The 12,537-nt window shown below is 42.0% G+C and overlaps 1 protein-coding gene and 1 non-coding gene across 2 annotated transcripts; one reads left to right on the forward strand and one right to left on the reverse strand.

Moving 5' to 3' along the window:
* Positions 1-1,005: 1,005 nt before the first annotated feature.
* Positions 1,006-7,267, reverse strand: LOC131322842 (uncharacterized). Its single transcript, XM_058354359.1, has one exon. The coding sequence runs from the start codon at positions 6,792-6,794 to the stop codon at positions 1,188-1,190; it is 5,607 nt and encodes a 1,868-aa protein (XP_058210342.1). The 5' UTR covers positions 6,795-7,267; the 3' UTR covers positions 1,006-1,187.
* Positions 6,124-6,230, forward strand: LOC131325009 (small nucleolar RNA R71). Its single transcript, XR_009199577.1, has one exon. It is a non-coding gene; the product is annotated as a small nucleolar RNA R71 (small nucleolar RNA).
* Positions 7,268-12,537: the final 5,270 nt, after the last annotated feature.

A 12,537-nucleotide genomic window follows, 5' to 3' on the forward strand; every position in this document is an offset into this window, starting at 1 on the left:
CAGCCACTTCTACCACATGTAGCACCCTCCAAACCACCTTGAAACATTGAAAAACAATCCCCAACATCCCTCCGAACAACCGGCTTCCTAAGTTTGAGCAAAAACGGAGACTCGGACTATGGTTCAACAATTTGGAACGAGGGGACACATTTATGGTTTTAACATGCAAAAATTGCCTTGAATCATTTCCTACGTACGCCAATCAACTCCAAATGATGCATAAAAAATATCTAAACTAATTAAATATGAACAAACGGAGATTATTTATGCAAGTGCGGAAAGAGACAAACAAGCATGGGATGCTTCAAAACGAACTTCAACTCTAAGCGATGCATACTACTTGACACACCTTAGAGCTCAATTTGTTCAGCAAAGTTCACGTATATGCATGCAACATGGATTCAACACATAATCAAATTCGACGGGGAGGACGACTCTTGCCATTATTCAAAAAAAAAAAAAAAAAACATTGAGCATATTTAAAGTATCTAGCACTTGAGTTCACTAAATTTAAGGGAAAATTGCATACAAAAAATGATATTAATAAAAATAATAATAATAAAAAATAAAACTTTCTATGCAAAATCGAAAACGTAAACCATAAATCTAATCTCCCCCCCAACTTGAAATATGCAGTGTCCTCAATGCAAAAGACGGTAAATAAGAGAGGGAGAACAAAAATGTACCGACGGGGTGGAATGTCAACCACCTAATACCTCGACCAAGTTGGAGGATTTTTGTCATCGCCACCGTTCGTCAACGGAAATGCTTCGAAGGGCACCACCCTGCAAAAGAGTTAAGAACCATCTTCCAAAGAGGAGACAAATGACAAGAGTACCGCCGGCTCGCGTTAGCCCGGCCCCAAAAAAAATATTATTAACAAGTATTTACCACCGAATCGTCACGTGATTAAACGGGTACTACTTTTCTCCCCATGTTTCACTTAAGGTGTCGTGAAGCAAGCTTTCAACATCTTAAGCGAAGCACGGGTGGCTATACCGGACCACAAAAAATTTGCCCTTACTAACCGGAGCTGGGTACACGAACCTTGTTTGAATAGCGGCGTGCGAAGCAATAACCCAAGTCAATGATGGGTACCCCCGAAGAGGCCGGGCCTTCCAAACAATTAAGTCCAGAAGTACGCAAAAGCTCCCCGTGAAAACATTTTTTTTTTTTTTTAGAACTTTTCAAACCAACGGATCATCCGGATAGACCGGATCAATTAACTCCTCCACCGTGTCCTCCACCACAAAATTTTCCAAAAACGGTTTCAAACGTTGACCATTCACTTTAAAAATATGACCATTTGCGGGATTCACAACTTCAATGGCACCGTGTGGAAAAACTTGGTGCACAACATAGGGCCCCTCCCAACGAGATCGCAATTTTCCGGGAAAAACATGGAGTTTAGAATTGTACAACAACACTTTTTGCCCAACTTCAAAATTTTTTCTTTGAATATTCTTATCATGAAATTCTTTGACTTTTGACTTATAAATGTTGGTGTTATCATACGCATCCCGCCGGATTTCCTCGAGTTCATTGAGTTGGAGTTTACGATGAGCGCCGGCATCGGGAAACCGAAAGTTTAAAGATTTTATGGCCCAATATGCCTTATGTTCCAACTCAACGGGGAGGTGACACGCCTTACCGTAGACAAGCCGATAGGGCGAAGCGCCTAACACGGTCTTGTACGCGGTCCGGTATGCCCACAAGGCATCGGTCAAACGAAGAGACCAATCCTTCCGGTTCGGATTAACGGTTTTTTCCAAAATGTGCTTTACCTCACGATTGGCGAGCTCGGCTTGGCCATTGGTTTGTGGATGGTAGGCGGTGGATACCTTGTGGGTAATGCCATACTTCTTCATGAGGGCCGAAAAAGGCCGATTGCAGAAGTGTGAGCCTTGATCGCTTATAATGGCCCGGGGCGTTCCGAACCTTGACAAAATATGCTCCTTGAGAAAATCAAGCACCACTGCGTGATCGTTGGTGCGTGTAGCCACGGCTTCAACCCATTTGGACACGTAGTCCACCGCCAAGAGAATATAGAGGAACCCGTAAGAATTTGGAAATGGGCCCATAAAGTCAATTCCCCAACAATCGAACACTTCTACGACTAGGATGTTGGTGAGGGGCATCATGTTCCTCCGAGTCACCGCACCTAGTTTTTGGCATTGCTCACAGGCCCGGCAAAATGCATAAGCATCCTTGTGAAGATTTGGCCAATAGAATCCACATTGGAGAATTTTGGCGGTGGTCTTTTTATGAGAGAAATGGCCACCACACGCCTCGGTGTGACAAAAGTTTAGGATCCCCCGTTGGTCTTCGTCGGGCACACATCGCCGGATAATTTGATCCGAACAATATTTGAAAAGATAAGGATCATCAAAGAAAAATCTTTTCACCTCGCTAAGAAAAAGCCTTCGATCTTGTGGGGTCCAATGATCCGGAATTCGCCCGATAACAAGATAATTAACAATGTCGGCAAACCAAGGGCAACTCGAAATAGCGAAGAGTTGTTCATCCGGAAATGTATCAACAATCGGGAGCTTTGAGGAAGAGTCCTCGAACTCAAGACGAGATAAGTGATCCGCCACCACATTTTCCACCCCCTTCTTATCCTTAATCGTGATATTGAACTCTTGAAGCAATAAGATCCACCGAATGAGCCGTGCTTTTGCGTCTTGCTTCGTGAAAAGGTACTTTAAAGCGGCATGATCGGTGTAGACAATAATAGGGGACCCCACCAAATATGACCGGAATTTGTCCAAGGCAAAGACGACGGCAAGCAACTCTTTTTCCGTGGTGGAGTAATTCATTTGAGCTTCGTTTAGAGTTTTGCTTGCATAATAGATGACGTATGGATTTTTGTCTTTCCTTTGCCCGAGAACCGCCCCAACCGCATAATCACTAGCATCACACATGAGTTCAAAGAGCAAATTCCAATCCGGCGTTTGCACAATGGGAGGAGAAGTGAGGCTTGATTTCAACTTCTTGAACGCTTCTTCACAGGCCAGAGTCCACTCAAATGGAGTATCCTTTGAAAGGAGGTGGCACAACGGCCGAGATATTGCACTAAAATCTTTGATAAAACGCCGGTAGAAACCGGCATGCCCGAGGAAAGAGCGGATGTCCTTGACACATTTAGGGGTCGGGAGGGTGGCAATGAGATCAATTTTAGCCTTGTCGACTTCGATCCCCTTTGATGATACAATGTGGCCCAAAACGATACCATGAGTTACCATGAAATGGCATTTCTCCCAATTGAGCACCAAGTTTTTCTCCTCACACCTCGCCAAAACCTTCTCCAAATTTTCCAAGCAAGCGTCAAATGAATCGCCGAACACCGAGAAATCATCCATAAATACCTCGACGATCTTCTCAATCATATCGCTAAATATGCCCATCATACACCGTGAGAAGGTTCCGGGCGCATTACACAAGCCGAATGGCATGCGTCGATAGGCGAACGTCCCAAAAGGACAAGTGAACGTCGTCTTTTCTTGATCGGGCAAGGCGACCTCTATTTGGTTGTACCCCGAATATCCGTCTAGAAAACAATAATAAGCATGTCCCGCCACCTGCTCCAAAATTTGATCAATGAAAGGAAGCGGGAAATGGTCCTTCCGAGTGCTAGCATTAAGCTTCCGGTAATCGATACACACACGCCATCCGGTGGTGACTCGTGTAGGGACCAATTCATTGTTGGCATTGGGAACCACCGTGACACCGGATTTCTTGGGGACCACTTGGATAGGACTAACCCACTTGCTGTCGGCGATCGGGTAGATAATTCCCACATCTAAGAGTTTCAAAACCTCCGCCTTCACCACATCTTTCATAATGGGATTCAACCGGCGTTGGGGTTGGCGAGAAGGTTTGACATCATCGTCGAGGGCAATGTGGTGGGAACAAATTGAAGCATCTATCCCTTTGATATCCGCGATAGACCAACCAATAGCTTTGGTATGCCGCTTTAGAATTTCAAGGAGTTGGGATTCTTGCGAGCCGACGAGAGAGGAGGAGATCACCACCGGGTAGGTTTCATTCTCGCCTAGAAAGGCATATTTCAATGTTTCCGGGAGGACCTTCAACTCAAGTTTTGGTGATTGAATACTCGAGGGAAGGGTCTTGCTCTCGAGAGGAGGCAATTCTTCAAATTTCGGAGACCATACGTCCGTCCCACAAACATCTTCAATGTCAAGCAAAGAACACAGATACTCCACCTCCGGTGAGTCAAGAAAATTTTCTTCTTCGGCGGTAAGGCACACCTCCAACGGATCCTTACACAAGAAAGTGTCCATATGCTCTTGGACCAAAGAATCAATAAGATTGACTTCATGAACGCACTCGTCATCCCCCATTTGGCTCCCGATATTGAAAACGTTCACCTCCATCTTCATGTTACCAAAAGTGAGATTGAGCAAACCACTTCGGCAATGAATAACGGCATCGGCTGTGGCTAAGAATGGACGCCCAAGAATGACCGGAGTTGACGTTGATGCTTGGGAGGTAGGTACAGGGCAAGTATCCAATACGACGAAATCCACGGGATAGATAAAATTGTCTACTTGCACAAGTACATCCTCCACCATCCCTCGTGGAACTCGGATGCTTCTATCGGCCAATTGAAGTGTCACTGGTGTTGGCCTCATCTCCCCCAATCCAAGTTGTTCATAAACAGAATACGGAAGCAAGTTCACACTAGCCCCCAAATCGAGAAGGGCTTTTTCGATCTTCTTGTCGCCAATGGTGATGGAGATGGTTGGACAACCCGGATCTTTATACTTGGGAACCACATTGGTTTGAATAATAGAGCTCACTTGTTCCGTTAAGAAAACCTTCTTTTGAACATTCAACTTACGCTTTTGAGTGCATAAGTCTTTGAGAAACTTGGCATAAGTGGGAATTTGCTTGACCGCATCTACCAACGGAATATTGATTCTCACTTGTTTGAAAAGCTCATAGATCTCGGAGTTGGTATTGGCATGGGCCGGAGCGTTCAAACGTTGGGAAAAAGGAGCCGGAATGTTGGCAACGGGGGCCTTCGGCTCTTCCACTTGAGAGTTTTCCGGATGCTCACCAACGGGAGAGGGCTCCGAGGTTGGTGAGTCAATAAGAGGGTCCGGAGCTTGCGATACAATAGGTGTAACCCTTGGCTTGATAGGCTTTGGAGGAATAGCCTTATCAATCTCCTTGCCACTACGCAATGTTGTAATAGACTTGGCTTGCTCGGGACTAAGCACCGAAGAGCTCGCCACATAATTGGTTCCTTGCGGATTCACTTGAGGTTGAGTCGGAAGCTTCCCCTTTTCTTGTTGAAGAACCCCCGCCGTATTAGTTAACTTTGCCATTTGATTCTTGATTTCCCCGAGCGTTTGAGTGGTTTGCTCGTTAAGGGACGTTTGACTTTGCATAAAAGATGACATAATATCCTCCAAAGATCGCTTTTGAGATTGGAATTGATTTTGCCCATGAGGAGGTCCCGGAGGCGCAAACCCCGGAGGTTGTTGATGTTGAGAGAATCTCGGCGCTCCTTGAGATTGAGGAGGCCGGAAAGCTTGATGTTGTTGAGGCGGTGGAACTTGTGGAGGTCCGGGAGGTTGAGAATCGCTCCACCGGAAATTAGGATGCATCTTCCACACCGGATTGAAAGTTTGAGAATAAGGGTCAAACCGTTGATTAACGGCATTGACCTCCGCTTGCCCGGTTCCTTGAAGAATATCCTTAACGGCAGGGAGCATTTGGCAATCTCCCGTAGCATGACCTGCAATCTCACACAACACACAGATTTCCTCCGCCTTGGCCACAGAGGCCATCCCAGCAACTTTGTTGAGTTGTAAAGTTTCAATTTGGCGGGAAAGCTGGGCGACCTTATGAGCTAACTCATTTTGCTCATTCAATTGAAATTTACCGGAATTGCTCGGAACCGGATTAACCACATTCTTGTCAGAAGGGTCCGAGCAATCCCAGTTTTGAGTTTTTTCAGATAACTCCTCAAAATAGTCCCACGCCGCATCAGGGGTTTTAGCCATGACTCCACCCACACACATGCTATCCATAAGAAGTCGGGTGCTTGGAAAGCATCCCTTTAACAAAAACTCGACTCTTTGAAAAACCGGTAAGCCATGATGTGGGATGGAGTTAAGCAAATCCTTGTACCTCTCCCAATATTGATAAAAAGATTCCCCCTCTCTTTGTTTGAAAGTTTGAATTTGATTCATGAGTTCCTTTGTGAGATGTGGGGGGAAAAATTTCATGTAAAAAGCCTTTGATAAATCCGCCCAATTTGCCAAGGATTGGGGCCTCATGTTATTCAACCAAATCTTGGCTTTGTCTTTCACAGAAAATGGGAAGAGTTTTAGTTTTGCGGACTCAAGCTGAGCGGGCGTGGACACTATTGTGGAAACCAATTCCTCGAATGCCCGCATATGAGTGTACGGGCATTCTTTGTCTTTGCCATAAAAAGATGGCATCATGTTAATGTGATGCATTTTAACGGTGAAATTATTTGCCTCGGTTGCGGCCGGAAGGACTATAGTGGGCCGCGGAGTAGTACGGGCCGGATTCAAATAGTCGCTCGTAGTCCTTTCGGGCACAATCGGCGGCATCTCGCCATCACCGTTTCCGGCCATTCTTTCTCGAGGAGGAGTTCTTACAGAAAAAGGAGTTCTTTGGGGTGGTGGTGTCCTTGCTCGAACCCGACGAGGGGTTTTGGGTCGAGGAGGAGAAAAAGATCTATGAAGCCTTTTAGAATTTGGGCTTCGAAAGGCACCACGATGACCACCACGCATACAATTTAAAAACCCTTCTCGAGAATTAATGGGCAACAAGAACAAAGTAAACAGACAAGAGGGGCTATGCCGCCGCCTCCTAACAACAGCTTCGAGGGGCTATGCCGCCGCCTCGATAAGAAAAGACAATAAAAGAAAAGGTGATTTGTACTTACTCTAACTTCGTTAAACCTCACGTTTGAGAAACTCAAGTTAGAGGTATCCGCTAGATTAAGTATAAATCACGCAAAGTTAAAATTAACGAGATACTTACAATGGGTTGGCGAACCTCCAAAGATAAGCTATAAAAGAAAGCGCTCCCCGGCAACGGCGCCAAAAATGCTTGCGACCTTAATGTGTGTTGTAATAAGAATACCCCAAGCGTAGGGTTAGGTCGGTTGAAAGCATAATACCCGGAAGTCCAGGGTCGAATACACAGGGAGCGCGTCCATAACTTGTTTTCAGAAATTAGCTCGCGTAGAGATTTAGCGTTAGGACCGCCAACCAAACTTCGGCGTTGAGACGGCTAACTGAAAGATTTAGTTAACTGGCTACTTAACCTAACTACGGATTGTTAACTGGAGATTTAACCTAAAGGCTAGGTTTAGGGATAATTAACACCCATAACGCAAGGATAAACTTGATTCTTCTCTTTTTAACCAAAGTGTTAAACATGTCTAGGGTTCTTTTGGTGCATTTAGACAAACACAAGGAGGGACATAGCTCCAAGTATCAAATGTGGCAAGAAGTTTAACCCTTGCCTACATTTGATCAAAGAGATTAACACCTCAAAGTTTTGATACTTAAAATTGACCCTAGCACATGCTTAAGCTAGAAAAACGAAAATTACATGAGAAGAACAAGCAACACCCTTGGTTACGGGATGCTAACCATCCCACAACCTAACCTTACTACACTACTCACACATATCGTAAGAATACATGAAATGAGTACGGGTAATGGTAAGGAGAAAACTAAACATTGATTAAATTCGAAATAAAGACAAGATCCTCGAAGAGAATGAGATTCCTTACACCTTTAATGAAGACTACAAGCTTCGGAAGTAGACGAATCGTACTCGAAAATCCTCCTCAAAGTATAAATGAAGAGAGAGATGGGAACTCCATTAATGGAGGTAGAGAGAGAGAGTGCCAAAGTAAAAATCCCCTACTGAAATCAGGCTTGAAAGTATTTATAGCCCCTTAAAAAAGAGTTACAAAAGTCCTAAATACCCCTAAGTTGTTGCTTGGTCGGGTACAAAATTCGGCAGAAAATCCCAGTTGGTACAGGTACTGCATTTTTGCGGTACCGGTACCAGTTCAGATTGGAGCTTTTTGCCACGCTACTGATTACTGGGTACAGGTACTGAGATTTCAAGTACGGGTACCACCTGGACAATTTTTATCTTTCATTGCTCCTTCACCCTATGCATGTCCCTTGGCCTTCCGATGTCCGGCACACCTTCCAATGCTACTTCTCATCATTCTTGGGACTCGGTGGCAGGGTGCCACGTGGCCTCAGGTGTACGGCTACCCTTAGAGTTAATCCACGGCGACAAAACACGTCTTTTTTTCATGAGATTTGCCTGAAACTTGCAAACACAACGCCTTCGCGCGAAATCAACGAATTTAGCAATGAAATGCATGGATGCGAGACAACAAATGTGAGAGATAAGCCCTGATATTAACACTTTCTGGGGCTTATCACTAATGCGTGTGGAGCCCAAAAACGTGTGTGTTTAAAAGTTTTTGAACCCCTAATAATTTATACACAATTGCTCTTATATCATGAGAAAGTGTGCTGCGAATCTCAGAATCTGGTCCTTCCTTCCCATAAAAATGAAAAGAAAAACAATACTATGAAAGTCCCATGCACGAATAGTCAAAAAAATGGGAGCCTTAATCTAAGTCCTTAATCTTAATCTAAGGGCTTTCCCTTTCGTAAGGATGCATAAAGTGCCCCAATTTCGTAGGAAAGGTGTCCCAAATCAATGGGTGTCCTATTGGATGGATTCGGAATACTCGACCTCCCATAACATAATTCTTGCTTTTTTCTGACTGAATGTCTGAGTTAGTTTATGCGAACTTCGACAATTTTTGGGAATTTGAAGTTAACAACTGGACAAACCCCCAGAGGTCTCAAGATTTGAAATGTTTAGTCTTCTTGATATTCGAACATGTAATCTCGTGGAGAAAAACACTTATTTTCTTTTTTATGACTATTTGACTAAACCCTGGGGTTAATTGGAAATAAGATGTCCATTGATGGGGGAAAAAACAATATTATAGCACCCTCAAGGGAAAAAGAAGAAGATGGAAACTAATCTCAAAGCTAAATAAAAGCTAAAATAATCTGAAAGGAGAGGAGGAACTTTGGGCATGCTGCATGCATAGGGCTCTATTCCCTTGTTTTACTGCAATCAAGGCTGACCATTTATCCTCTTATTTATGAGTGCTGCTATAGGGACCGACAGGTTCGGCACCGAAATCGTACCGACGGTTTCGTCGGGCTGTCTCCGGCCATCGGATGGTCGATCTGAGCTGTCCAAATTTTTTTTTAAAAAAAACCGAGTGGGCCGGCTCAAGAATCAACGGCATCCGACGTGCGTAGGTGCTCGATCCAAACACTCCATTTTTTCATATATACATGTATATACTTATATACACGAAAAATAGGGTGTTTGGATCGAGCACCCTACACATATCGGATGCCATTGATTTTCGCGAAGGCCCCCTCATTTTTTTTAATAGAATTTTTGGACGACTCAGATCGGTTGTTCGGTGGCCGGAGACGGTCTGACACGGCCGTCGAAACGATTTCGGTGTTGGGCCTGTCAATCCCTATAGGTTTCCATATATGAATATGAATATTAGTTTGGAGTCAGGTCCAGTCCAGTGTGTGTATATATATATATATATATATATATATATATATATATATATATATATATATATATATATGGTCCAGTCCGGTCTAATTTTGGGTCGTTGTGGGCCTAGTTCATTTTGTAGAGCTCATCGAGTATGTCATCCATACACAAAATTAGCTTGATCAAATATCAGTAGTTACATGAACAAAGCAGATTTGTACAAGGAAAAAAAGGGGCAATTATTAGTTTCAACTTAATTTTTGCCATCGCAACTTTCCCGTACAAATCTATTTCGTTCATATACCTATTGATGTTTGATCAAGCTAATTTTTTGCGTGGATGACATAGTCGACAAGCTCTACAAAATGAATGATTCTGATCGTCGTTGTGGACCCGGGAGGGGTCCAAAACTGGACCGGACTGGACCATATATATTGGACCGGACCTGACTCCATATTAGTTGAGGTGTAGGCCTGAACCCTGAGTTATAAAAAAAAATGGTTCCGTGTATGAAAACCTACATATTAACACGTAGAACTAGGCTTCTCTTTGATTAGTTAATGTGACATAGGCCTACTCTGGCCGGCCTCCATTGAATCAGATTGTTTTGACTTTTAAACATGCATGGTAAACCCCAATTAAGCGTGTTTGACTATAAAGATTAAGGCCCCGTTCTAAAAACCTTCTTAAAAAATAAACAGCGTATTTCACATTTTCAAACTCAAAAATAATGTAAATAAAAAATAATTTTTTAATTTTTTTGCACCGTATTAAAGATCTTGTTAAGATCTATTAAATAAGATCCATATTGGTAAGAAAATTATTTGCGTAAAAATATTATTTTTGAGTTTGAAATTATCTTAAAAAATAAGTACTTCTTATTTTACGTTCCGGAACGGGGCCTAAGAGATGAACGATGTCAAAATAAAGATGGTTCATTTTCTTACGACACATTATGACAATTGATAGGCAATTAACTAAATATTTCTACGTCACTGACCTGCTCAAAATATGCTTTTCAAATAATCAAGATAGAGCAGCAACAAGAAAAAAAAACATCACGCCAATTATTCTCTTCTGTCAGTCAATGATCCACTTGCAAATAAGCGGATCACATTTGCTTTAAGTTAGCAATGAATATGTAGTGAGTTAAAGTCATAGTATGACCGTCATACGATTGATGGTGAAATCCACACAGATGTGTGGTGAGAAAATTAGAGCACGACGCCTGTTTGGATGCAGTGAAAACAGGGGGGCAAAAATAAGAGGGGTAAATGGGGTGGGGCTCATTGTTAAGCCGGTGTTTGGGAACGAAAATTGGAGGGGTCTTAGTTTTCACCCCTTCTTCCTTTTCACCCATTTCAGGGATTTTCGGATATAATTTTTGGGCACCCCTTGACCTCCCCAAATTTAATCCGGCTTTAGAGGGGAGGAATTTGGACGAAATCACCCTTACTTATCCCCTTTCCCCAACTCGAAAAACTCCTTATTTAGTTTCAGAACTCTCTTAGGGTGCTTATTAAAAGGCCTTAGAACAAAAAATCCATTATGACCATTTAAGATAAAATGATCAGAAAAATAAAATCTTCGCACTGGTTTAAACGGATTGAAAATTGGAACACTTATTTTTTTTACACCATTTATATATTAAAAAATATAGTTAAAAAAATTAAGTGTTTCAATTTTCAACCCGTTTGAACCGGGGCGAAAATCATATTTTTTTAATCATTTTATCTTAAATGGTCATAATGGCTTTTTGGCTCTAAGGCCCCGTTCCAGAAATCTTCTTAAAAAATAAGTAGCTTATTTCACATTTTCAAACTCAAAAATAAAGTAAATGAAAAATAATTTTTCAAAATTTTTTGCATCGTATAAAAGATCTCATCGAGATTTTCCAAACAAGATCTATATTGCATATTTTTTAGATTTCAATAAGTTCATAATTTTTTAGCTTGAAATTGCCTTCTTAAAAAATAAGGGTTTTTTCTTGGTTCTGGAACGGAGCCTAAGGCCTTTCAACGATCACCCGAAAATTCCTTATTTAGTTTCAGAGCTCTCTTAGGGTGCTCATTGAAAGTCCTTAGAGCCAAAAATTCATAATGACCATCTAAGATAAAATTATCAAAAAAATAAGATATTCGTACTGGTTCAAACGGATTGAAAATCGGAACACTTAATTTTTTAACTATGTTTTTTAATATATAAATGGTGTAAAAATGTTTTTTAATATAAAATTTTTAGAATAGACATTTTTTAATATTAATTTTTGAATTTATATACTTATTTTAATACGTAATCAAATTCAACACTGCACATGGACAAAATAGTCATTTGACAGCTTTTCCCACCATCCACCCCTTCTCATCCCCCCATTCTATAAATCATCCAAACAAAGTCAAATTTTATCCCCCTATTTAATACTCTATCCAAACCACATACTATTTTATCCTCCCTCCATAAACCATCAAAATTAATATCCCCTATTATTTTATCCCCCTTCATATTTTTTACCTGCATCCAAGCGGGCCCTAAGTCTGTCTGTTCGGTGGTCCAATTGGTACAGACTTTTGGGCCAGTTGCGACTGTATGGATATCTCTCTAGTCAAGATTAGGAATGGCAACGGGGCGGGGTAGGACGGGTTTTTGCATATCCCGACCCGAAAATCATTTCCCGACCCCAGCCTGCCCCGATCCCGACCGGATTTTTTTGGGGTACCCCCGTTCCCGCCTCAATCGGGGAACGGGCTTACCCGCCCTGCCTCGTAAAAATTTAAAAAATTAAAGTATAAGTAAAAAAGTAAAAAAAAATGCTAAATAAGAATAAAAATTATCCAAAAAATAAAACTTTTGAAATTATTTTTGTGTCTTTTGGTATCGCGGTTTTATCTGAACTTT

Source organism: Rhododendron vialii, chromosome 4a, assembly GCF_030253575.1.
Source record: "Rhododendron vialii isolate Sample 1 chromosome 4a, ASM3025357v1".
Classification (NCBI taxonomy): Eukaryota; Viridiplantae; Streptophyta; class Magnoliopsida; order Ericales; family Ericaceae; genus Rhododendron; species Rhododendron vialii.

Bases quoted from the DNA above. Each gene is read 5' to 3' on its own strand.
- LOC131322842 (XM_058354359.1), bottom strand. From the start codon at position 6,794: ATGCGTGGTGGTCATCGTGGTGCCTTTCGAAGCCCAAATTCTAAAAGG.